Genomic DNA, 23,204 nt, shown 5'->3' with positions numbered 1-23,204 from the left:
TTTTATTTAAAATATTAATTAATATTGCGCAGGTTTTTTATGTGGCTAGATTTTAATTTTTAAAATATTTAAAAATGTATTATTTAAAAAAAAAAAAAAAGTATTATTATTATTATTATTGTTATTGTTTTTTTAAAAAGCAGCTTCATCATCACGACCATCATCTGAATCTTCCATATCTTCATCATCATCCACCATATTTTCATCACCATAATCACCATCATCTTCTTCACCATCATCCTCTTCTTCGACCTCTTCACCTTCTTCCCCTTCAGCGGCACCTGCACCACCTTCTTGTTTTTGTAAATCATCAAGTTTTTTAGTTGAGACTAATGATTTTTTCTTTGGTTTCTTTCTGTTAACAACTAATTCATACGGGAAATAACCATTTTTGGAACATGGTAAATTTAAATCTGCACCTGAATCATGATTTGAACTATAACGATATCTCTCTATACCATCTATAATCATAATAAATAAATTAATAAAACCACTACTTTAAATGCTTTCTTTTATGCATATCCAAACCTACCTTTAGGCATTATTTTCTCTTTATTTAAATTATATTTTGAAAATGGATAATTATTTTTAAGTTTAACAACGGATGTAATCATTGCAAAGTTATGTAAATCAACAGTTGGTAATGGTGGTATATCTTTTCTTGTGGGATAATTTGATGTTGGTAGTAAAAATGATAATTTCTCTTTCTTTTCACCATCATCCTCATCATCATCATAGTCTCTACGTCTTAATGAATCTGATCCACCATTACTTTGACCCCTGAATGCCATATTTTACCAAATTCTCTTTACTATTACTATTAATATGAATGTAATAATAGGTAAATACAAGTAAAAACGGTATATTTAATTATTGTTATTTATATAAATGCTAATATAATTAAAAAAAAATGAAAAAAATGAAAAAATAAAAATTAATTTTTCGTAAAAAATTATAAAATATTTTTTTAGAAATTTTTTTTTTATAAAATTATAAAAAAAAAACAATGATTTAATTTTCAAGTTTTTAGATTATTTGTACAGAGATGTTATAATACGTTGAGTTGCATTTCATATGGGTCGATGATAAGATAACAATGAAAAATAATTAAAAAAAAGTTTCACGTTCATCACCACCATCTTCAGGATCTGACATATCCTCGTCATCGTCAACAATATTTTCTTCAGCATAGTCACCTTCATCTTCTTCCTCTTCCTCCTCTTCCTCTTCAAGATTGACACCCTCTTCTTGGTTCTTTTCACCTTCCTCTTCCTCTTTTTGCAATCCATCTAATGATTTATTTGATACCTTTACTCTTTTTTTTGTTTTTCTTTTATTTACAACCAAATCATAAGGAAAGTACCCAAATGGTATACCGGGTAATTTGGATTCGATTGAACTTGTCGATCTATTTTTTGTAAACGTAAATCTGTTTGAATATCTTTCAATACCATCTAAATGATAATAATAATATTGGTAAAAATGGTGATAATGGTGATGATGTTATAATAATAAAGATTAATAAATAGTAATAGCATTATTGGTAATAAATAGTTTAAATAATAGTAATAAAAATAATATATTTACCTCCTTCTTCAATTTTATCTTCACCATTTAAATTATATATCGAAAATGGTATATTTTGTTTCAATTTTATAACAGATGTAATCATTGTATAGTTGTGGATATCTATAGTTGGCAAGGGTGGGATATCATTTCTTGGAGGATAATATAGTTGTGGTACTTGAAATGTTGGTTTTTCTTTCTTTAGTACTGATGTAACTTCCCCATCTTCGTCTTCTCTATCACGTTTCTTTAATAGGTCAATGCCTCCATTGCTTTGGCCTTTAAATGCCATATTTGTAAATCCCAAATAACCAATTAAATTTACTTATAATATAAATAAAATTTATGTGTTTAATTTTAAAAAATAAAAATAGATTATGCGTCTATTGCTGTTTTTTTTTATAATGGGTGTGTTGTGTTTATTGACAGTTAAAAAAATTAATTTAATTTTAAAAAAAAAAAAAATTAATAAAAATTAATAAAAAAAAAAAATTAATAGAAAAAAAAAAAATATCTTTTTTTTTTGTACCCACCATTGCTGTTATAGTAAATTAAAATTGAGTTTGGTATTATAATAAACAATTGTATGTTGAAAAGTGGCGCAAAATTTTTTTGAAATTTTTTTTTGGAAATAGATAGTAATTAACTTGTGGTCATTATTAATGAATAGATCTTTATTGGGACTAAATGAGACTAGTTTGTTGTCTTTAAAATAAATAAATTTGGTTCTAAAAAAAGTTTTTTTTAAATCATTTTAAAAATATTATTATAAAATTTTTTTTTTTTTTTTATTTTAAAATTTTTTTTTTTTTTATTTTTAAAATTTTTTTTTTTATTTTCATTTTAAAAAATAAAATATAATTTATACTTGTATAATAATAATAAGATCAAGATCAAGATCAATTAAAAACCAAATTTATAATTAATAGTTTATATTAAAATCTTGTTTATCAATGATTTTTTAAATAATTTGAAATAATAATAATAGTTTTTTTATGGAGTCATTATCATCATCAACATCATCATTAAAAAGCAGTGGTGACTTTTCAACAGTATCTAGCAATGGAAGCGGTATAAAGGCAATAAATTTAAAAGAGATCGAGATCAATTACCAATTTAAAGATTTTGATGATGATATTAGAAACGAAATCAATGAGTTATACTCTTATTCAGAGTTGGGGTTACTAAAAAAATCAAATATAACAACATTGTTTTATCAAGATTTATTTGAATGTATGTATTCAATTGAATAAAAATATAAAATAAAAAGTTCAGTTATTAATTATTAATTTAATTTATTTATCATAACAGATACATCAAAAACTAAATGGTTAGATTTAAATGAAATCGAAAAAATAGATTATTTGCAACATTTAATTCAATATTTTGAACTTTCAATAAAGGGAGCGGATAATTTTAACAGGTATTTAATTAAATCTAGATTCATATGGTATATAGCGCAAGGTGTAAAAGAGGAATCTTCAGATATTCAACATCAATTAAATAATTCAAAAAATAACTGTACATTATTAAGAAAAGCAAATTATTTACCAATTTTAACTAAAACTCTATTATTAGCATCAAAGTATGCAGAAATTAAAATATACAATTACTATTAATGCATAGATATTAATAATTTTCTTTTATTTTAGAATTTCAAATGAACAACAACAACAGTTACAACAACAAAATGATAACACAACCACTACCACTACCACAACCACGACAAACTCAGATAAACCACATATTAGTCATAAAAGAAATAATAATCATTTAAAAAATATAAATGGCCCAAAAAATACAACAGGTACAGGTAGCTTAAGCAATTCTTTAATGAAAGTAAATGTAAAAAGAGTCGACCCATTAATGGCAGTTTTATTGGATATAATTTATTTATTCATTTTAAATAATAAAGATGAACCAACATTTAAAGAAGAGTTATGTAAGTATAATTACCTACATTTCTAAATAGATTATATTTAAAGATATTAATTAAAATAATATTTTTATTGATACCAGTTGAGCCATTGGATGGTTGTTATACCTATAATTTAAATAACAGTTTAAATGATAATTTAAATGAATTAAATTCATTTGATAATCCAAATTTAATATCAATTATGATTCAATTGTTAATAGAGTTTAACGAAGTCGATGGTAACTTGTATCCAATTAAAAAGATATTAATGGTACTTTGGAGATCTTTAACAGTATTTATTGGTGGTTTCGAATTTTTAGAAAAAGAAAAAGAGGCAAGATTAAAGAAAGCAAACTTTAAAAAGGGTACTTCTAAAACCAGAACTACAGATATTTCAAATTTTATTAAATCTACATCCAGATATCACAGTCAACAAAAATCTTCAATACTTCACAAAGTAAACACTCATTATTTAGGTACCTCAAAAGAGTATAAAGACCATGATGTTTTTAGATTACCAACATCGTTATCAGATTCATTAAATGTGCTTCAAACTAACCTTTACCCACCCGAGCAAATTAGAAAAGAAATTGGTATTAACTATTATAGCAGTAATAACAACAACACAACAACTCCCCATACCGAATCTGATTTCTTTTATGATCCAAATAATAAGCCAAAACCAAGAATATTAATTGAAAATCCTTCAAATTTTGAAAGATTTTATGTAAGTAGCAAAATTTTAAAGTTATAGCTCAAACTACGATTTTATTAATCATTTTCTTTTGTATTATTCACAGTGTTTAAATGCATCAAACTTTTCAAAAATTGTAATTATTTTATTAAAAATTTTATTAGCATCGACTCCAGTAGTTAAAAATTATACAGGTCCAATTAATTTAATTGCAGAGATTGTAATTGACCAACCAACACCAGGATCATCAGCTTCATTATATGAAACCATGCAATCAGCTACTGATTTCTTTAGACATAAAGAAATTATTTCAAAGTCAACTTTAGGAATTTTATTACTAATTGTTAAACATTCTAAATTTAATCGTAATTATTGCATACTTATTATTATTATTATCTTTTTTTAAAAGGATTATCTAACAAACTATTTATTTATTATTTAGAACATTTACAATTTGAATATATAACAAAAATAATGTATGAATCAAATGCTTTGGTTTTATTGTACAAATGTTTAAATCATGAAGCTGTAGAAAAATATTTATATTCACAAAATTATTTACAAAGCGAGGAATATTTTAATATCGAACAAAATCAAACATCATCTAATAATAATAATAGTAGCGATAGCAATTTACAAGAAAATTATAGAAATTTCTTTAGTACAATATGTAGTTTAAAATTAATTCAAAAAGTTATGAAGCATCATCCATCAAGAATTTCATCATTATCTCCATCGAAATCTGCTGTAGGTTTTATTTTATTATTTTATAATTTTATTTATATTAATTTATTTATATTTTTATTAATTTTAATTTTTATAGAACATTTTAAAAAAATATTGTATTGTTAATCAACAATTGATTAAATTGTATAGTTTAAAAATTATGAAAAATTTAGTGCCATTCCAAACAAAGAAATGGAAACAAATAAATATGAGAATTATATCAGATATTTATTTGTATGTTCCAATTCATATTAATGACACTTGGCTATTAAACCACAACTACGATCCACCACAAACAGATGTAGGTAGAAATATAACAGTTATAATTTTAAAGATTAGGATACTAAACATTTTTATTTATATAATTAGGAATATGAGGTTTTATTACAAGAAAAGGTTGAGGAGTATCACAGAGTCAACTATGAACAATGGTACAAGACAGAAAATCTAGATTTAGTTTATAAGAATGAACAGGTTATGGGTTGTAATATTGATCAAGATTTTTTAAATACAATAGAGTTATCAAAAGAAGAAAGAGATGCAATTCAAAATGATAGATTAAGATACACCGAAGGGTCATCAATTATATTTATTAACGATTCATTGGAGGATGAATTATTAGCAAGTAAATGGAACATAGAAAAACCAAAATTTACTTTAAAATGATAATATAAAAAATAAAAATATTAATATATTTAATTTATGTATGTAAATTTATTTTGTTGCCTTTTTATTTTTTTGATTGTGTGTTAAAATTTAATTTTTTTTTTTTTTTTTTAGAAAATATTAATTAAGGAAATTTAAAAAGATAAAACATATTAAACAAAATATTATTTATATAAACATTATTCATTTAAATAAATTAAAACATAATAATTATGTATCATTTTATGACAAAAAATTTTATTTTTTTCTATTTTTTTTTATTTTTATTTTTTTTATTTTTAATTTATTTTTCATTTTTTATTTAAAATCTCCCACTAACACAACAATGATAAATAATAAAAGTTGCACTATATTATATGCAACAGAATCAGGAACTTCACAAGAAGTTGCAGAAAAATTAACAAGAGATTTAATAAAATATGACATCAAACCAAAATTATTTGACATTGGAAATTATAATAAAATAAAATTACCAGAAGAAAAGGTTGTTATTTTTGTTCTTTCAACAACTGGTCATGGTGATGTACCAGATCCAATGAAGCCATTTTGGAACTTTTTATTAATCAAATCATTACCAAGTAACTCATTATCAAGAACTAAATTTGCAGTATTGGGTTTGGGCGATTCATCATATACAACTTATAATTTTGCAGCAAAGAAATTATATTCAAGATTAATGTCATTGGGTGCAATCCCATTATTACGTAGAGGTGATGCAGATGATCAACATGACTTGGGAATCGATTATGAAGTTGAAAAATGGACAAAAGAGTTAATAGATTCACTTTTATTAATGTATCCATTACCTCAAAATTTTAATATAAACGATAATTCAATGTAAATATAAAAAAATTTTATTTACATTAAAATTTTTTTTAATTTTAAATTAACAATATTCATTATTTTTTAGATTAAAAGCCAAGTTTAAATTAAAGATAAATAAAGATAATACAGAATTAAAAGCAAATGATATAGTTTCAAATAAACAATTTTCAAAGAGTAAAATTATTAGGAATGAAAGAATTACAAATATAGATTGGGAACAAGATGTTAGACACATAGAGTTGGATATTACCGAAATCAATAATCAAATAAAATCTCCACAAAAGTTTTATAAAAATGGTGATGTTGCATATATTTTACCAAGAAACCCAAAGAAAAAAGTAATGGAGTTTATTCAATTATTAAAATTAAATGAAAATTGGATTGTCGAATCAATAGAGCCTGTAGATCCAGAAATAACACAAGCCCCAACATCAATTATCACACCAATTTCAGTTTATCAGTTAGTTGAAAGTTATTTCGATATTTTAGGTTCACCAAAGAGATACTTTTTCGAATTATTATCATATTTTGTTGAAAATCCTATGGAAAAAGAAAGGTTGGAATTTTTCTCTTCAGCTGAAGGCCAAGACGATCTCAGAACCTATAATCAAAAAGAAAAAAGAAACTATATAGATGTACTAGTAGAATTCCCATCTGCTAATATTCCATTTGAGTTTTTATTTGATTTAATATCACCAATTAAACCAAGACCATTTTCAATTTCATCATCATCATCTCTTTATCCAAATGCCATTCATATCACCGCTGGTATCAACACTTACAAAACTCCTTATAGACATCTGCTTAGAACTGGTTTATGTTCACAATATTTTCAATCTTTGGAACTAAATGAAACAGTTTCATTGTTTATTAAAGAAAGTGGTGCATCATTACCAAAGTCATACGAAACACCAATTATTATGGTTGGCCCAGGTACTGGTTGTGCAATGTTTAGATCATTTATGCAAGAAAGACAATACCAAAAAGAGTCCAACAGCATCCAATCCTTAGGTAAAGCATTATTTTATTTTGGTTGTAGACACGAGGCAAAGGATTATCTCTATAGAAACGAATTTGAACAGTTTGAAAAAAATGGTACAATTACAAAATTAACAACTGCGTTCTCTCGTGACTCTAAAGACGGAAAAAAGAATTATGTCCAGAACTATATCGAAAAAGACTCTGATCAAATTTGGCAAGTTTTAAATAATGAAAATGGTTATTTCTATATCTCTGGTTCCTCCGGTAGAATGCCTAAAGATATTAAGCAAACTTTATTAGAAATTATAAAATCAAATTTATTAAAAAACAATTCAGATCAAGAGCAATCAAATATTGACCAATTAGTAAACAATTATTTTGAAAAATTGGAAATAGAAAAAAGATATATCACAGAGACGTGGTAAAAATATAAATATAAAATTAAATATAAATAAATAAATAAAAAAACGAATATTTTATTTATTAAAAAACAAAATCTATAAATTATGTAATAACTACTATTTAGTTTTATTTAATTTGGATTTTATTTCCGATTTCAATAAATGATTCATGATGGATGTTGAAATAGTGGGCTTCTGATCTTGAATTTTGTAGTAAAATATCAAAAATAAAAGTTCCTATACGCTTTAAAAAGAATTGATTCTTGGGTGCTTTTACTCTTTCTCTACTACCTATGTATTTAATATTCAAACGCTTTTTAAAAGATGGAATATCTAATTCTATTTCGTTGTATCTTTCTTTTTCATTTTTTGTGCTATTTTCGTCATAATGATAGTCTGTTATTAAATCATTGTTTCTGTGGTTAAGAGGGCTGTGACTACCTGAGCTACCTGTGCTACCTCTGTAATTATTATCCTTTAAAAATGTTGATAGCTTTTCTTTTCTTAGTACTATAATTTTCTGATCTATTAGTTTTTTGATTTCTTTTGGAATATTAATAACCTCACTATAACCATAATTTAATGCAACTTGGTAAACACCTTTATCTGGAATTAATTCACGGCATACAATTCTATGAGCTTCATTGATAAATGGTACGGGTAAATGATAAACTTTAACAAAGAATAGCGGATAGGGCATTTGATTAAGGAATGGTAAAAGCTTTAGTAAAGAGAGAGGGGTCTTTTCTTCATAGAGAGAGAAGAATACTGCAGGATTACAACGTTTATCATTGTCACCAAGATTACATTGTTCTAAAGTGGCTGAAAGAGGTGGTGATATTTGTTGAATTTCTTTAACCATTTTCTCTCTACCAGTTTTAAAAATTAACATTAAAGATGAAATTACAAAACCAACGGCTAATGGGAACCAACCACCATGAGGAATTTTGACGACAGATGATGTAAAAAAGAGACCATCCATTATAATAAATGAGATAGAAAGTGGAACAAGATATACTAGTCTAACGTTAAAATGTAATCGTAGTACAAATAGATACATTATGGTTGTTAAAAGCATAACCAAAGCAACACCTAAACCGTAAGCAGCAATTAAATTTGATGAGTGTTTAAAACCTATGACCACAATCAAAGTTAAAAAACACAAAGCCCAATTAACTTCTGATATATAAATTTGACCTTTAATTTTTTTTGAAGTGTGTTTAACTTTTAAGGGTGGGAAGAATTTTAAAGATATAGCCTGGTTTATTATAGAGAATGCACCTGATATTAATGCTTGACTTGCAATAACTGTGGCGAGTGTGGCTAATATAATCATAGGCCAAAGGAATGATCGTGGCATAAGTTCAAAGAATGGATTGCTAACATGTGGATTCTCAATATAGAGAGCAGCCTGACCCATATAATTTAAAAGTAAACATGGAAATGCTATAAAAAACCATGCAATTCTAACTGCTTTTTTACCAAAATGACCCAAATCTGCATAAAGTGCTTCACAACCAGTTCTATAAAAATTAAAATTTTAGTTTGAGTTTTTTTTTTTTTAATTTTAATTATTTGTTTTATACATACACACACAAAATAACAGTACCCAATAATAAAAAACCTTTGGGACCATTTAAGAGAAAATGGCTAATACCCTCCCATGGATTGAAAGCTCTAAATACAACTGGGTGATTGACTACTTTTATTAAACCAAATATACCAATTGCAAAAAACCAAAGAATTAGAACTGGTCCGCAAATAATACCGATAGCTTCTGTACCAAATGATTGAATAGCAAAGAGAATAAATAAAATAATAACAGTAATTGGGATAATCCAACTTTTAATGGTGTCTCCTTTAATTCCTACTTCTAAACCTTCAACAGCACTTAATACTTTAATAAATATTAAAAAAATTAATTAGTATTTATAATTTAAAAAATAAAGCAATTACTAAAATAAAATACATACGAGATACAGCCGGAGTGATAACACCATCTCCCAATATAAAAGAGGAGCCCAAGATAGAAATAACTGAAAGAATTTTAATTAGCTTTGGGTTTGCTGTTTTTGGAATTAAACTTGTCAATGCTATAATACCACCTTCACCATTATTGTCTACTTGCAATATAAATGACATATATTTAACACAGACCACCATAATTAATGCCCATATAATAAGACTTAAACTTCCAATAATATTTTTTTCGTTTACTGGGTGATCTTCGCTAAACATTGACGAATAAACATATAATACCGATGTACCAATATCACCAAAAATAACCTAATTATTAAACAAAATCTTGTTAGTTAATTTTCTTATTATTTTATACACTGTATTTTGTTACTTACACCAATTGCAGTTAAACTAAGATACAAAGTTCCCCATAACCCTTTAGAGCTGGTGTGTGTTTCTGGATATAAGTCAGAGATCTTTTGAACATTTTGATTTACCTGTTCCTCTTTAATATCTACCAAATTCTCTGACGATGTGCTGCTGGTATCACCAAATGAATGGTTGATAATTTGGTTGTTATTATTGTTATTATTATTCTCCATCATTTTCTAAAAAGAAAAAGAAAAAAAAAAAAAAGTATTTTAAATTTAAAAATTATCTATATACCTAAGTTGTTTTAAAATATAAGTATTATAATAAATAAAAAATAAAATAGAAATGTTTATTACTACATACCAAAACATCACTTCCTTTTTTTTTGTTAACTAGGGAGTGAATTTATTAATTTTGGAAAAATTTAAAAATTTTTTTTTAATAATATTAAATTTTTTTTATTAAAAATTATAATATATACACAAACTATATGATGTTTATTTGTATGTGTGAAACTATTACTATTATTTATAAAATAAAAAAATAAAATAAAAAAAAAAAATAAAAAAAATAAAATAAAATAAAAAAAAATAAAATCGTTTTTATTTATAAAAAAATAAATAAAATTATTAAAAAAATTTTTTTGATTTCTTTTGGACCTAATATTAAATAATAATAATTTACACAAAAATGTTAAAAGATAATGAATGAGATTATTCTTTAAAAACAAAACTTTTAGACCATCTTTTTTTTTTTCTTTTAATTTGTTTTTTTTATATTTTCATTTTCTTTATTTGTGATGATTAAATAATAAGACAAAAAGACATATTATTTTTTTTTTTTGTTTTTTGATTAAAAAATTTTTTTTTAATTTTTTTTTAATTTTTTTTAATTTTTTTTTTTGATCTATAAAATGAAATCCTTAAAAAGGTTATAAAAATAGATTAATTATTTTCATTTTTTTTTCAAAAAAATTTATAAAGAGCTCGTTCTCATATTAATTTATTTTATTGTTTTTTTAACAAAAATTTAAACAATAACCACCATATAAAAAAATCATTTCAAAGGCAATATGTGGGTATTCGTTTGTGACTTTTAATAAAATTGCTTACTTTTTTACTAATTTTTTTTTATTTAATCTAGATTAATATAGTTAAAAAAGTGAAAAAAGAGTGCAAATATAGTTTTCAAATAAAGAAAAACCCAAATAATAATATTGTGGTTTTTTTTATATGAATGACCACACAACATTAATTAAATTAAATTATTTTTTTTATTAATAATAACGCAGTTTTTCATCATATACACAAATTTGGTAACCATGCACAGTTTTGATCAAAGCATTGATAGGAAAAGAAGTTCGAGTTATTTATAATTAATGCGGAGGAAAAAATATTTATATAAGCACACAAAAATTGCAATTTTTTTTCCTTTTTTTTCAATTATTATTATTTAAACCACACACCCACATAATAAATAATTTTAATTAATATTTATATACTTTTTTTTTTTTCATATCATTATATATAAAAAATAAATTATAATGATTTATTTATTTAATAAAGTTTTTAAAATATTTTAATTACCCCTTTAAATAAACTTATTTATATATATATATTTCTTTTTTTTTATTTTTATTTTTTTTTATTTTTTTATCTCTTATAGCTTCTCTTGCTCGGTGCTTAGTATTCATACTTCAAAATGATTATGGAAAAGAATTCACAAGTTTGCTCCAATTATTTACAATTTAAAAGTTGTGCAACCAATTCAATTAGAAACAATTTAAAACTTAAAATTGGAAACGACGATGGAAACAACCGTGTAAACAACTATCTTCATAACAGTTGGGGAGGTGCCTCTAGTAACAGTAGTAGTGACAGCGAATGTGACTGTGATAGTAACAGCGAAAGTGAATGCGAAAATGAAATAAAATATTATTTAAAAAATAAAATTAATATTTCATTCGATATCTCCTCGCTCTATCTTTCACCAACAGACTTTTCCAACATTTTAGAGTACTGGCAATACAGATTCAAAAACTCTATCCACTTGATTGTAGTCTATAAAATCAAATCTAACGAGATTGGTACCAAGTTTTCTCAGATGCTACAACTACCATTATTAATATTAGAAAAGGACGATATTAATAATACTTTTAACCATTCAAACAATATCAAATTAAATGAAATGGTCCATTGCTCATCTTCAAATGTCGACAAACCATTTCATATTTTAATAATGAATGAAATATTAAAAGAAGGTAAAACCCTAACCGATTCAATTGAATATTTAAAGAAATACCTTTCAAAGAATAATGTTGGCACATACAAGATTACAACTACCGCTATTGCATCAATTAAATCAATGAAAGGTAAAGAAAACATTTATGAAAGATACAATGACATCAATGTTGATACAATTTTCGAAATTTAAAATCAACTAATCTAAAATAATAAAAAAAACTGCATAAATTTTATTTTATATTATAATATAAGCAGTAAAGTCATAAAAAAACAAATATCTGTTTAGATTATCTTTTTTAAAAACCCACAACTAAAAAAACTTAAATTTAATATTAACTTTAAAAAAAAATTTTTAAAAAAAAATTTTATTATTAGAGCAACCAAATTTGCAAATTTGAAATAACAAATATAAGGGCAGTTTTTACAATAAAATAAAAAAAAATTTAAATTTTTTAAAATTTTATTATATTTTTTTTGATAAATTAAAAATTTTTAAATTTTATTATATTTTTTTAATTTATCAAAAAAAAATATAATGGATAATTCTAACAATTTATTTTTCAAAATTTGGAGGAATGTGGTTATAAGAACTCGAATTATATATTTTTTGAGATTGTTCATCAATCATAATATATATTTTCCAACGAAAGAACAATTAATAGAATTCCCAAATAAAAATAACTTAAGAGATGTAACAATTGACTTTGATGAAGATTTTGATTTTGGATTACTACCATCCATTGAAATACTTAAATTTGGTTCTTATTTTAATCAAATACCCAACTTTAATCAAATACCCTTATCAGTTAAAACATTGAAGCTGGGGAGAAATTTCAATCAACCACTTAAAGCAGGAGATATACCCTTATCAGTTAAAACATTGAAGCTAGGGAGAAATTTCAATCAATCACTTAAAGCAGGAGATATACCCTTATCGGTTAAAACATTGAGGCTAGGGAGAGATTTTGATCAACCACTTAAAGTAGGAGATATACCATCCTCAGTTAAGACATTATTATTTGGTTATAGATTCAATCAACCACTTAAAGCAGGAGATATACCATCCTCAGTTAAGATATTAACATTTGGTAATAATTTCAATAAACCACTTAAAGCAGGAGATATACCGTCCTCAGTTAATAAATTAACATTTGGTAATAATTTCAATCAACGACTTAAAGAAGGAGATATACCATCTTCAGTAGAAAAGCTAATATTTGGTTATGGATTCAATTGTTCACTTGGAGAAATTGTTCTTCCATCATCAGTTAAAAAACTAAAACTAGGGAATTTCGAACAACCACTTAAACAAGGTGATATTCCATCCTCAGTTGAAAAATTAGAATTTGGTGATTATTTCAATCAACCACTTAAAGTAGGAGATATACCATCCTCAGTTAAGATATTAAGATTTGGTCATAGATTCAATCAACCACTTATCGAAGGTGATATTCCTTCCTCAGTTGAAGAATTAGAATTTGGGACCTTTTTCAACCTGCCTCTTAATGAAGGATCCGTGCCGTCATCAGTCAAGACCTTGGTTTTTGGGGAACATTTCAATCAACCACTTAAAGCAGGAGATATACCATCCTCAGTTAAGACATTATTATTTGGTTATAGATTCAATCAACCACTTGTACAAGGTGATATTCCATCCTCAGTTGAAGAATTAGAATTTTATAAAAATTTCAATCAACCACTTAAAGCAGGAGATATACCATCCTCAGTTAAGACATTAACATTTCGTAGAAGTTTCAATCAACCACTTAAACAAGGTGATATACCATCATCAGTCAAGACCTTGGTTTTTGGTGATTATTTCAATCAACCACTAAAAGCAGGAGATATACCATCCTCAGTTAAGATATTAACATTTGGTATTAGATTCGGACAACCACTTAAACAAGGTGATATTCCACCATCAGTTAAGACATTAGCATTAGGTGAGCATTTCAATGAACCACTTAAACAAGGTGATATTCCATCCTCAGTTCAAGAATTAAAATTTGGGACCTGCTTCAACCTGCCTCTTAGTGAAGGATCAGTGCCATCATCAGTCAAGACCTTGGTTTTTGGTAGTTATTTCAATCAACCACTTAAAGCAGGTGATATACCATCCTCAGTTAAGACATTAACATTTGGCAAAAAATTCAATCAACCACTTAAAGCAGGAGATATACCATCCTCAGTTAAGACATTAACATTTGGTAGAAATTTCGATCAACCACTTACCCAAGGTATACCAGAATCAGTTGAATTAATATATAGGAGAGAAAAAAAGGAAAATATACTATTGGTATATTAAAGAAATTTTGGTAAAAAAATAAAAAGATTTTATTTAAAAAAAAAATATTTTAAAGTATGTTCATCAATCAAATTATCGTTATTGTTTTAGATCACCTGGAATTATCCAAAAACTAATTTTTTTTTTAAAAAAGATAAAAATTGATTTTGTAAAATAAAAAAAAGATAAAAAAAAGATAATAATTTGTAAAATAAAATAAAATTGAAAATTTATAAAGGTTTTATTATCTAAAGAAAAAATGATTAAAATTATTTTTATCATATTTATTGTGGACTCTTTCATCTTATTTTTGTTAAGAACATCACAACTTCTAGGTTACAAAATGCTATACAGTTGTTTTTTGGGTCTATTTAAGGATTAAAATATCTTTTTTTATTTATTTTGAATATATTATGGAGGGCCCAACTTTGTCATATTCGAATCTTGAGTAATTTTTTGAATTATAGTGAGATGTTTCAATTAACGAACAACCTAACCATGAGGAGTAGAGTGGTTCTGATGTTGATGTAATTTTAATGGTTACACATTCACCTTCATTGGACGATAATACATTATGCATCTCCTTTTCTAAACGCTCTTTAAAACCTTTGAATTTAGTGTTTCCACCTGTTAAAACTATGTTACTGAATAAATCTTTTTGAATTTCTTTTTTATTAAATTTCATTATTGTTTCATAAATTAATCTGTCAATAGAGTCCATGGGGATTTGATGAAGAGATGGATTAAAAATTAATTCTGGTGCTTTAAAAACTTCATTAGTAAAATTAATCATTTTACCAGCAGGTAATTGATATTCCTTTTCTTCCTGTTGTTGTTCATTGTAACAATCTAAAGAAATAAAACCAAAGTTTTCCTTTACTTGACTTACAATGTTCTTATCATACTGATAGATTTTATTTCCATTTTCATTTAACAATTTAAATAAATAATCTGTAATATCTCTTCCACCTATTTTCAATAATACGACTGAATTTCTTTCTACAACACCATCTATAACAGGTACTATAAGTGTTGAGCTATCACCCGAATCGACAACAAGTCCTGTTTTTAAACCTATTGATTTTAGTGTTAACTCTTGCTGTATGCCTATATATAAATTTTGTACATTAAATGTTTCAAACATAACTTTAGTTATTTCTTCTTTATTTTTATTTGTATCTATTGGTGACTGTGCGATGATAACTGAGTATTCCTCTGTATTAACATTAAGTTCGTTAAAAATATAAACCAAAATTTTTTCCATATCATCCCAATTTGAAACAACTCCATACTCTATTGGGTATTTTAGTGCTAATATTCCTTTTTTTGAAATTGCTTCACTGCCAATGTAATGGGGTTTATCACATAAATCCCTACTTAGATCCAAAAATCTTGGTCTACCAATGGTTGAAGGTACTATAAGTCTTGGCCTATCTTCATTTGAATATCCAACCTTAATATAATATGATCCAATGTCAATTACTACAATTAAATTAAACCATTAGCTTATATACTGTCTTAGTATATTTTTACAAAATATAAATTACCTATTTTTTTATCCATGATATTATCCATTTTAAACTATAAACTGTTAATCGATAGCTATAATTAAAAATATAAAAAACAAATAATAAATATAAATTAAAAAATTGATGAGTTAAAAAAATTTAAAATATAAAAATTTAAAAAAAAATAAAAATAAAAATAGATTTTTTTATTTTTATTATTTGAAAATTAATATATTTGGTATTTATTTTAAAATCTTATTTAGTAATATTTTTATTTATTTGTTTATGTATCTGTATGCATCTGCATCTGATGAATTTGATCATTTGTTATTTTTATACTAAAGTTGTTCCTTTTTTCTTTTTTCTTCTTCCTCTTCTTTTCTTTTTTCTAAATAATAATCACGGAATTCTCTTAAAAGGGTAATAAAGATTTCCATAGCAATTAAAAATATAATAATTCTTTCCAAACGAATTGAATGCTTGTGTTTTTGCTCATCATTGATAACATCGTAAATGTCAGTGATTAAATTTAACTTTTCATTCATGATTCTAATACGTTTACCAATTTCGCAATGTGATCTGACAGTGTTGTAAATATTTTCACCTTCAGTATTTTCCCAAAAGAATTCTGGTGTTTCAAAATCAGAGTGTAAATTGATGCTACTCTTGATTAATAATTGTTCACCAAGTTGACGAATGATTTCAATCTTTTTTAATTGATTAATTTTACCAGTGATAGAAATATTCTCGACAATATCACTAATATTTTGAACTCTATCTTCTAATGGAAACAATGCAACCGATTGAGCGAATGCATATGAGGAACAAAACTTTTCAATTTCTTGATCACCTTGAGCTTTTGATAAGTTTAAGAGTTCTTGTGGCTTTTTTGAAATTTCAAAATTGAATGATTTTTGATTGGATACTTTGTAACGATATGTATCTGAAAGTGGTGTTTGATTTGGTCTGATTTCATATGGCTTTAACCAATTTAAAATAGTCTGTAACTGTGCATCGGTGATACCCCATGATACTACACAACCAAACGATGGAAATATATAAACATCACGATTGCTTTCTTCGTTAACCAACCATCTAACATTACTTGGCTCGAATACTCTTTGAAGAATAAATCCCTCTGGTAAATTTTCAATTCCTTTTTTATAACTTCTACTTGTACTAATTACCTTGCAAGTATAGATTTTTTCTGATTTCTCAAAATTATTATTATTATTATTGTTATGACTATTATGACTATTATGACTATTGTTGTTGTTATTATTGTTATGATTATTATTTACAAGTTGTTGTGGTTGTGGTTGTTGTTGTTGTTGTTGTTGTTGTATAAAATTACTATTATTGTTGGTTGAATATTTTCTATTTACAAATTTACTATTAACATTATTAAAAAATTGTATGCAATTATTATTACTATTTTGCTTGCTATAAAGTGGTGTGTTTGTAGTTGTAAAACTATTTAAAAAATTCCCACTAGAAGGGGTAAAGTTTTTTAAATAATTTAATTTTAAATTTTTTTTGAAACTATTAATACTATTGAATCTATTAATCATTTTTTTCTATAAAACTTAATGATAAAAAGATTAGATAAAACGAATAATTACTTAAACAATTTAAAAAATAATTAAAATGATTTCGCAAAAAAAAAAAATTAAAAAATTAAAAAATTTATAAAAAAAAAAAATAAAAAACAAAAAAAATAAAAAAATAAAAAAAAAAATAAAAAAATTAAAAAATAAATGAAATAAACGAATAAATATTATTTTAATATAAACGAATTATGTTTTTAGAAAAGAATAAATTTAGTGTTTTTTTTTCAGTGTTTATTTATTAAGATTGTTGTTCGGCCAATGTGTAGCCATTTTCATTTTCGATGAGTTGGTTGTTATCTTTTAAGAATTTAATAAAATGTTTTAAATCTGAAATTTTTTTATCTTCTTCTGGTTTAATTTGAAGATGCTCTATGAGGATATTTTCTTTGATACCATAACCATTTGAGGTATATGCTTTGATTACTTTAATAACTAATGATGGGAATGGAGCCAACATATAATAAAATGAACGAATACTTTCAGAAATGTGGGCTGTGACTTCGTTATAATTTGTAATTTTATGAAATGAAGATAATGAAGCTTGGATTTGAGTAAATGTAACTGTTCCTACTCCTGGTTTATTCATGAATGGCCTTACAATAAATGAATAATATTGAGATATTTCAAAGTCTTCAGCTTTATATGGTGTTTTGTATTGAACAACTCTAAGATCTGAACAACCATCTGAAATCATTAATTCAAGAGTTGATGTTTCATCCTCGCCCTCTGCTACCTTTTTACGAACAACTCTAGATGATTTAACAAAACCTGCAACCCATGCCTAAATTTTAAATAAAAATTAAAAATGAAAAACATAATTGAAATTAGTATTATTATTTATTATTATTATTATTATTATCATCATATAAATATAAACAACTGTATTGTAGCCTTACATTTGTAATATAAATTCCATCAACTTCGTTTGATAATTTACATTTAAAAACATATTTAGTATCAACCAAGTCGGAGGTTAAATTTAAAAATGTATATAAATCCAAAGCTGGAATATTTGATGGTATTGGTGTTGGTGTGGTTGTTGTTGTTGCTGGGGTTGTCATTTTGTTTATTCTTATTTATCCCAATAATAATATTTTATCTATTTATTTGTGTGGATAATTATATAATTTGTTTTTGTTGAGTAAAAATTTTAAAAATAATAAAAAAAAAAATAAAAAAATTAAATTATTTTTTTTAAATAAATTTATTTTTATGAAAAAAAAAAAAAAAAATTTTGAGCGGTTTCCAAATATTTAATGAATACTAGTAAAAATTTTAAAAAGGAAATTTGAGATAAGAATAAATGATTCACAAATAACCAATTTCTAAATATTAAGATCTTTTCAATTTTTTTTTTAAAATAAATATTTATTAAAAATATAATAACGATTACAATTAAAATTTGTTTTGGTTTGCGACTAAAAATAAAATATTAAATTATTTTAAATTCTATCCATATTCATTGATTTGTTTTGTTGTTATTATTTTATTATTATTTTATTGTTATTTTATTATTTATTATTTTATTATTATTATTATTTTAATTTACAATTTGAGAAGCTTCAGGTAAACCATATTCATCAACTTGAGCGGCACTATGGGGATCGGTGGTTGGAGCAGAAGGTGCCATTAAATAAGATGGCATTGATGCTTCTAATTCTAACTCTTCGCCCATTGACATTAATTCTGCCTCTAATTCAGATTCGTCTAAAGTTTCTGGAGTTTGGTATGCTCTTCCAAGTGACTCTTGAATTTCATTATTATAATCGAGTAAATCTTGCATTTCGTCTTGCATATCGTCTACCTCTTCAACTTTAATGTGTTTGAGTTGCTGCTTCATATCTTTAGCACCCTGTTTCATTGCTGCTACTGTTGTAATTGTATCTCTCATTGACTCTGTTGCAAACTTAGTTTGCTCCATGTTAAATGATGTGTTTGCCATTTGATCTCTTTGTCTCTCATACCTATTTATATATATAAAAATATAAAACAAATATTTTGTTAGTACTTATCCTCGTTTTCCGCATAGTAACCATAACAAATATAATTACATTTTCTTTTGTTGTAAAACTCTAATTGCTTTTTGTTTAATTGCATTTTGTGCTGGACCAGGTCTAGTTGATTTTATTTGTTTATCATATGCAAGTAATTCTTGATTTAATTTATTGATTTTTTCATCCATTTGACCCATTCTACCATCAATCTATTAATAATTAAAAAAAACTATTAGTATTTATAATTTTATTAAAACAATAGTGTTTTTATATAGTTTGTAAATATTACTCTTTTGGTAGCTTCGTCTAATGTTGGAGCTGGTGGGGCTTTAGAACCAAAAAATCTTTTCATTTTTTAATGTTTTTATGTGTGTGAATATATCCCACTATATTATTATTATTATAATTATTTATTTATGTACAAAAAAAAAAAAAGAAATAAAATAAAGTATAAAAAAAAGTTATTCTCCTCTCTTTTATTATTATAATATTTAAACTGTTGTTATTTACAAAAAAAAAAAAAAACCTTAATACTATATATCTATTTTATAACCCCCTATATAGTTTTTTAATATATATATAATAAAGAATTAAAAATAATAATAATTTAAAAAATAAAATTAAAAATTTAAAAAAAAAAATTAAAAAAAAAAAATTAAAAATTTAAAAAAAAATTATTAAAAATATGAGTTTTAAAAAAGATTTTTTTTTTTTTTATTTAATTTTTTTTTATTTAAAACTTAAAAAATTAGTAAAAAAAAAATTCTCTCTATTTATTATTTTTTTTTTTTTCTTAATTTGTTTTATTTATATTATTTTTTGTATATTTTAGTTTGTATATTAATAATTAATAACCTTTGTGATTCAAATAAAACAATATTATATAAATATAATCATATTTTTTATATACATTTATCTATTATCAAGATAATAAAATGAACTTTTTTGGACCAAGCTATGAACCAAATAAATTGTAAATATAGTTAAATTTGGATTATATTATTGATGATCAAAATATTAATACTAATATATAATTTTATAATTAAAAAAAAAAAAAAAAAGAAAAGTACAACTTAAATTAGCAGTTAGTAGATTGCAAATTTTAAAAAATAAAAAAGCAAATATAGTTAGAGATGAAAAAAGAAATGTCGCAGAATTATTAAAGAGCAATAATGAAGAATCAGCACGTATTCGTGTTGAAACCATTGTTAGAGATGACAATTTAATTGAATGCTATCAAATTATTGAAATTTTATGTGAATTGTTACACACCAGAATTCAATTGATCTCATGTTCAGAGTAAGTATCAAACATATCTGCATATAAACACTGTATATATAAACTTTTATTAACATTTTTAATTTATAATAATTTATAGTCAAATACCAATAGAAATAAAAGAGGCAATTTTTACATTAGTTTATGCATCACAAAGAATTCAAATTCCAGAATTAGAAAACATCAAAATACAACTAAAAGCAAAATATGGCAAAAATTTAGAACATGAAGTTAATTGTCAATGTGGCACACATGTTAACCCAAAGATTGTTCAAAAACTAAGTTATGCAACACCAGATCCAGCAATAATTTTCCAATATTTAAATGATATAGCATCACACTATAAACTAGACTATTGTTGTCAAGCACCTATAATTATACCATCTCCACAAACACAGTTTATTATTGCTTCACCTGACCAAGCCATGATGATGCAACCACAACCCATCATACCCCAACCCATCACCCAAAATTTCCCACAACAATCACAACAACCACTTCCATTACAACCAATGCAAAATTTCCCACAACAATCACAACAACCACTACCACAACAACCTGGTATGCCATCTTTCCCAGTTATGGTAATTCCACAACAACCAACTGTAACACAAATCCAACAACAACAACAAATTCAAAAACAATATCAACAACCACCACCACAATATCAACCATCTGCTCCACCATCCACATTTAATGTATCCCAATTTCCATCAATACCAACACATAACGACAATAACAATAACAATAATAATAATTTTAATAATAGTGGTGATAATTTCCCAAGTTTCCCAAATAATAATTTTAACAATAATTCAAATAACAATTTTGGTGGATTCCCATCACCACCTCCATACCAACCATCATCCAATGGTGGTGATACAAATTATCCTGACTATGATGAATTAACTGCCAGATTTGAAGCTTTAAAAAAATCAAATGGTTTTTAAATAAAAAAAATTTTCAAAATCCTTGTTTATATATATATACCAATTTAAACTATAACCAAAAAACTTTTCTTTTTTTTAAATAAATATTTTTTTTATTTTGTTTTTTTTATTTAAATTCTATTGTAATCCAACCTTTTTTTTTTTAATTTTTTTTTTAATTGTATTTTAATTGTATTTTAAATTTAAAATATAACGATATGTGGGGTTAAAAAGGGTTGATTTAAAAATATATTTTTTTTAAATATTTTTTTAATTTTTTTTTTTTAATTTTTTTTTTTTAATTTCTTTCATTTTTTTTTTTTAAAATTTTTTTTTTTAAAATTTTTTTAATTAATTGTTTATTCACATTATTTTCTTTTTTATAGGCTTATTTATTTTTTAATAATTGTTTCCTTTCTTTTTTTTTTTTATATACTATAATAACCTTTTTTAAATAATTAATATAAATTATTTATTTGTACACTAATTTCAAATATACAAAGATGTCAAGCGGTCAATCAGATATGGATATTGCTCTTACTTCAAAGAGAATTAACATGGCTTTAGGTATATAATTATTTTAGTTTATTATAATATAGATAACCTTTTTTTTTTTTTTTTTTTCTCCTTTTATTTTTTTTTTTTTTTTAAAAAAATTATAAACTCTTGTAGATATGTTATAAAAAGAGAATTACTATTATTATCATAGTAGAAAAGCATAGATTGCTATTTTAAAACAGAAAAAAAAAGAGATAAAATATACAGTAAAATGCTCTCTTTAAAACAAACTCTTTATTAGTTTAATTTTCACTTTTAACAACCCTAAATAATAATAGCAATAAACAATAATAGTATCATCAAATATTAATTCGAAAATATTTTTTTCTTCTCTTTTTTTTTTATTAATCAATTCAATTTAAATTATAAATAAATAATAATTAAAAAATAATAATATCAACTACAACAATAATTGATAAAATTTAATAAAACTCATTTTATAATAATAGATGAATTCATCAAAGAAAACAAAAAAGACAACAGAAGAGTAAGTGGTAATCATATTAAGGGAATTTTATTTTAAATTGTGCACTAATTTTTTTTCTTTTTTTTCTTTTTTTTTCTTTTTTTTTTTATTGTATAGCCACAAAGAAATAACAGAGGTGGTAATACAAGAGTTAGCAGAGCCGATAATCGTAATCATAACAATAATAACAGAGGTGGTAATGCAGGTAATGTACCGTGCACGTTTA

At 24.3% G+C, this 23,204-nt stretch overlaps 12 protein-coding genes across 12 annotated transcripts in view; 5 read left to right on the top strand and 7 right to left on the bottom strand.

Annotated features, from left to right (window-relative positions):
- Positions 1–132: 132 nt before the first annotated feature.
- Positions 133–791, bottom strand: DICPUDRAFT_81233 (uncharacterized protein; the record flags this gene model as incomplete). Its single annotated transcript, XM_003290447.1, has 2 exons — positions 133–461; positions 533–791. 2 exons carry the CDS (start codon positions 789–791, stop codon positions 133–135), a joined length of 588 nt encoding a protein of 195 aa, XP_003290495.1.
- A 316-nt stretch (positions 792–1,107) lies between these two features.
- On the bottom strand, positions 1,108–1,858 carry DICPUDRAFT_81232 (uncharacterized protein; the record flags this gene model as incomplete). The annotated part of the gene is made up of 2 exons (XM_003290446.1): positions 1,108–1,454; positions 1,588–1,858. 2 exons carry the CDS (start codon positions 1,856–1,858, stop codon positions 1,108–1,110), a joined length of 618 nt encoding a protein of 205 aa, XP_003290494.1.
- A 703-nt stretch (positions 1,859–2,561) lies between these two features.
- On the top strand, positions 2,562–5,698 carry DICPUDRAFT_155024 (uncharacterized protein; the record flags this gene model as incomplete). Its single annotated transcript, XM_003290458.1, has 9 exons — positions 2,562–2,799; positions 2,878–3,151; positions 3,219–3,508; positions 3,586–4,211; positions 4,285–4,543; positions 4,621–4,925; positions 5,002–5,205; positions 5,274–5,529; positions 5,685–5,698. The coding sequence occupies 9 exons, from the start codon at positions 2,562–2,564 to the stop codon at positions 5,696–5,698; spliced, it is 2,466 nt and encodes an 821-aa protein (XP_003290506.1).
- A 197-nt stretch (positions 5,699–5,895) lies between these two features.
- Positions 5,896–7,801, top strand: DICPUDRAFT_155023 (uncharacterized protein; the record flags this gene model as incomplete). Its single annotated transcript, XM_003290457.1, has 2 exons — positions 5,896–6,407; positions 6,481–7,801. 2 exons carry the CDS (start codon positions 5,896–5,898, stop codon positions 7,799–7,801), a joined length of 1,833 nt encoding a protein of 610 aa, XP_003290505.1.
- Positions 7,802–7,824: 23 nt separating this feature from the next.
- On the bottom strand, positions 7,825–10,576 carry DICPUDRAFT_95153 (uncharacterized protein). The gene is made up of 5 exons (XM_003290445.1): positions 10,472–10,576; positions 10,132–10,402; positions 9,751–10,063; positions 9,368–9,674; positions 7,825–9,300 (listed from the first exon to the last, which is right to left on the bottom strand). The coding sequence occupies exons 2-5, from the start codon at positions 10,339–10,341 to the stop codon at positions 7,905–7,907; spliced, it is 2,226 nt and encodes a 741-aa protein (XP_003290493.1). The 5' UTR covers positions 10,342–10,402; positions 10,472–10,576; the 3' UTR covers positions 7,825–7,904.
- Positions 10,577–11,809: 1,233 nt separating this feature from the next.
- DICPUDRAFT_155021 (uncharacterized protein) lies at positions 11,810–14,656 on the top strand (the record flags this gene model as incomplete). Its single annotated transcript, XM_003290456.1, has 2 exons — positions 11,810–12,479; positions 13,014–14,656. 2 exons carry the CDS (start codon positions 11,810–11,812, stop codon positions 14,654–14,656), a joined length of 2,313 nt encoding a protein of 770 aa, XP_003290504.1.
- Positions 14,657–15,032: 376 nt separating this feature from the next.
- DICPUDRAFT_88965 (uncharacterized protein) lies at positions 15,033–16,210 on the bottom strand (the record flags this gene model as incomplete). The annotated part of the gene is made up of 2 exons (XM_003290444.1): positions 15,033–16,117; positions 16,183–16,210. The coding sequence occupies 2 exons, from the start codon at positions 16,208–16,210 to the stop codon at positions 15,033–15,035; spliced, it is 1,113 nt and encodes a 370-aa protein (XP_003290492.1).
- Positions 16,211–16,481: 271 nt separating this feature from the next.
- DICPUDRAFT_37430 (uncharacterized protein) lies at positions 16,482–17,714 on the bottom strand (the record flags this gene model as incomplete). The annotated part of the gene is made up of 2 exons (XM_003290443.1): positions 16,482–17,350; positions 17,390–17,714. 2 exons carry the CDS (start codon positions 17,712–17,714, stop codon positions 16,482–16,484), a joined length of 1,194 nt encoding a protein of 397 aa, XP_003290491.1.
- Positions 17,715–17,991: 277 nt separating this feature from the next.
- DICPUDRAFT_155018 (uncharacterized protein) lies at positions 17,992–18,814 on the bottom strand (the record flags this gene model as incomplete). The annotated part of the gene is made up of 2 exons (XM_003290442.1): positions 17,992–18,534; positions 18,650–18,814. 2 exons carry the CDS (start codon positions 18,812–18,814, stop codon positions 17,992–17,994), a joined length of 708 nt encoding a protein of 235 aa, XP_003290490.1.
- A 283-nt stretch (positions 18,815–19,097) lies between these two features.
- DICPUDRAFT_56726 (uncharacterized protein) lies at positions 19,098–20,099 on the bottom strand (the record flags this gene model as incomplete). Its single annotated transcript, XM_003290441.1, has 3 exons — positions 19,098–19,717; positions 19,805–19,956; positions 20,037–20,099. The coding sequence occupies 3 exons, from the start codon at positions 20,097–20,099 to the stop codon at positions 19,294–19,296; spliced, it is 639 nt and encodes a 212-aa protein (XP_003290489.1). The 3' UTR covers positions 19,098–19,293.
- Positions 20,100–20,682: 583 nt separating this feature from the next.
- On the top strand, positions 20,683–21,975 carry DICPUDRAFT_88963 (uncharacterized protein; the record flags this gene model as incomplete). The annotated part of the gene is made up of 3 exons (XM_003290455.1): positions 20,683–20,720; positions 20,810–21,046; positions 21,126–21,975. 3 exons carry the CDS (start codon positions 20,683–20,685, stop codon positions 21,973–21,975), a joined length of 1,125 nt encoding a protein of 374 aa, XP_003290503.1.
- A 357-nt stretch (positions 21,976–22,332) lies between these two features.
- Positions 22,333–23,204, top strand: part of DICPUDRAFT_98707 (uncharacterized protein) — a 1,531-nt gene continuing 659 nt past the window's right edge. Inside the window, exons 1-3 of the mRNA XM_003290454.1 lie at positions 22,333–22,521; positions 22,962–22,999; positions 23,096–23,199. Of these exons, the coding sequence (XP_003290502.1) occupies positions 22,458–22,521; positions 22,962–22,999; positions 23,096–23,199 (206 nt within the window). The 5' untranslated portion in view covers positions 22,333–22,457. The remainder of the gene's footprint in view (positions 22,522–22,961; positions 23,000–23,095; positions 23,200–23,204) is intronic.

The sequence above is a fragment of the Dictyostelium purpureum genome, assembly GCF_000190715.1.
Source record: "Dictyostelium purpureum unplaced genomic scaffold DICPUscaffold_225, whole genome shotgun sequence".
Lineage (NCBI taxonomy): Eukaryota > Evosea > Eumycetozoa > Dictyosteliales > Dictyosteliaceae > Dictyostelium > Dictyostelium purpureum.
This window is presented reverse-complemented; position numbering and strand designations above follow the sequence as displayed.

Coding starts and splice junctions, on each gene's coding strand:
- DICPUDRAFT_95153 (XM_003290445.1), bottom strand. CDS start 10,341: ATGATGGAGAATAATAATAACAATAATAACAACCAAATTATCAACCAT. Junction 9,675..9,750: donor TATCACTCCGGCTGTATCTC/GTATGTATTTTA, acceptor TATTTATTAAAG/TATTAAGTGCTGTTGAAGGT. Junction 9,301..9,367: donor GGTACTGTTATTTTGTGTGT/GTATGTATAAAA, acceptor TAATTTTTATAG/AACTGGTTGTGAAGCACTTT.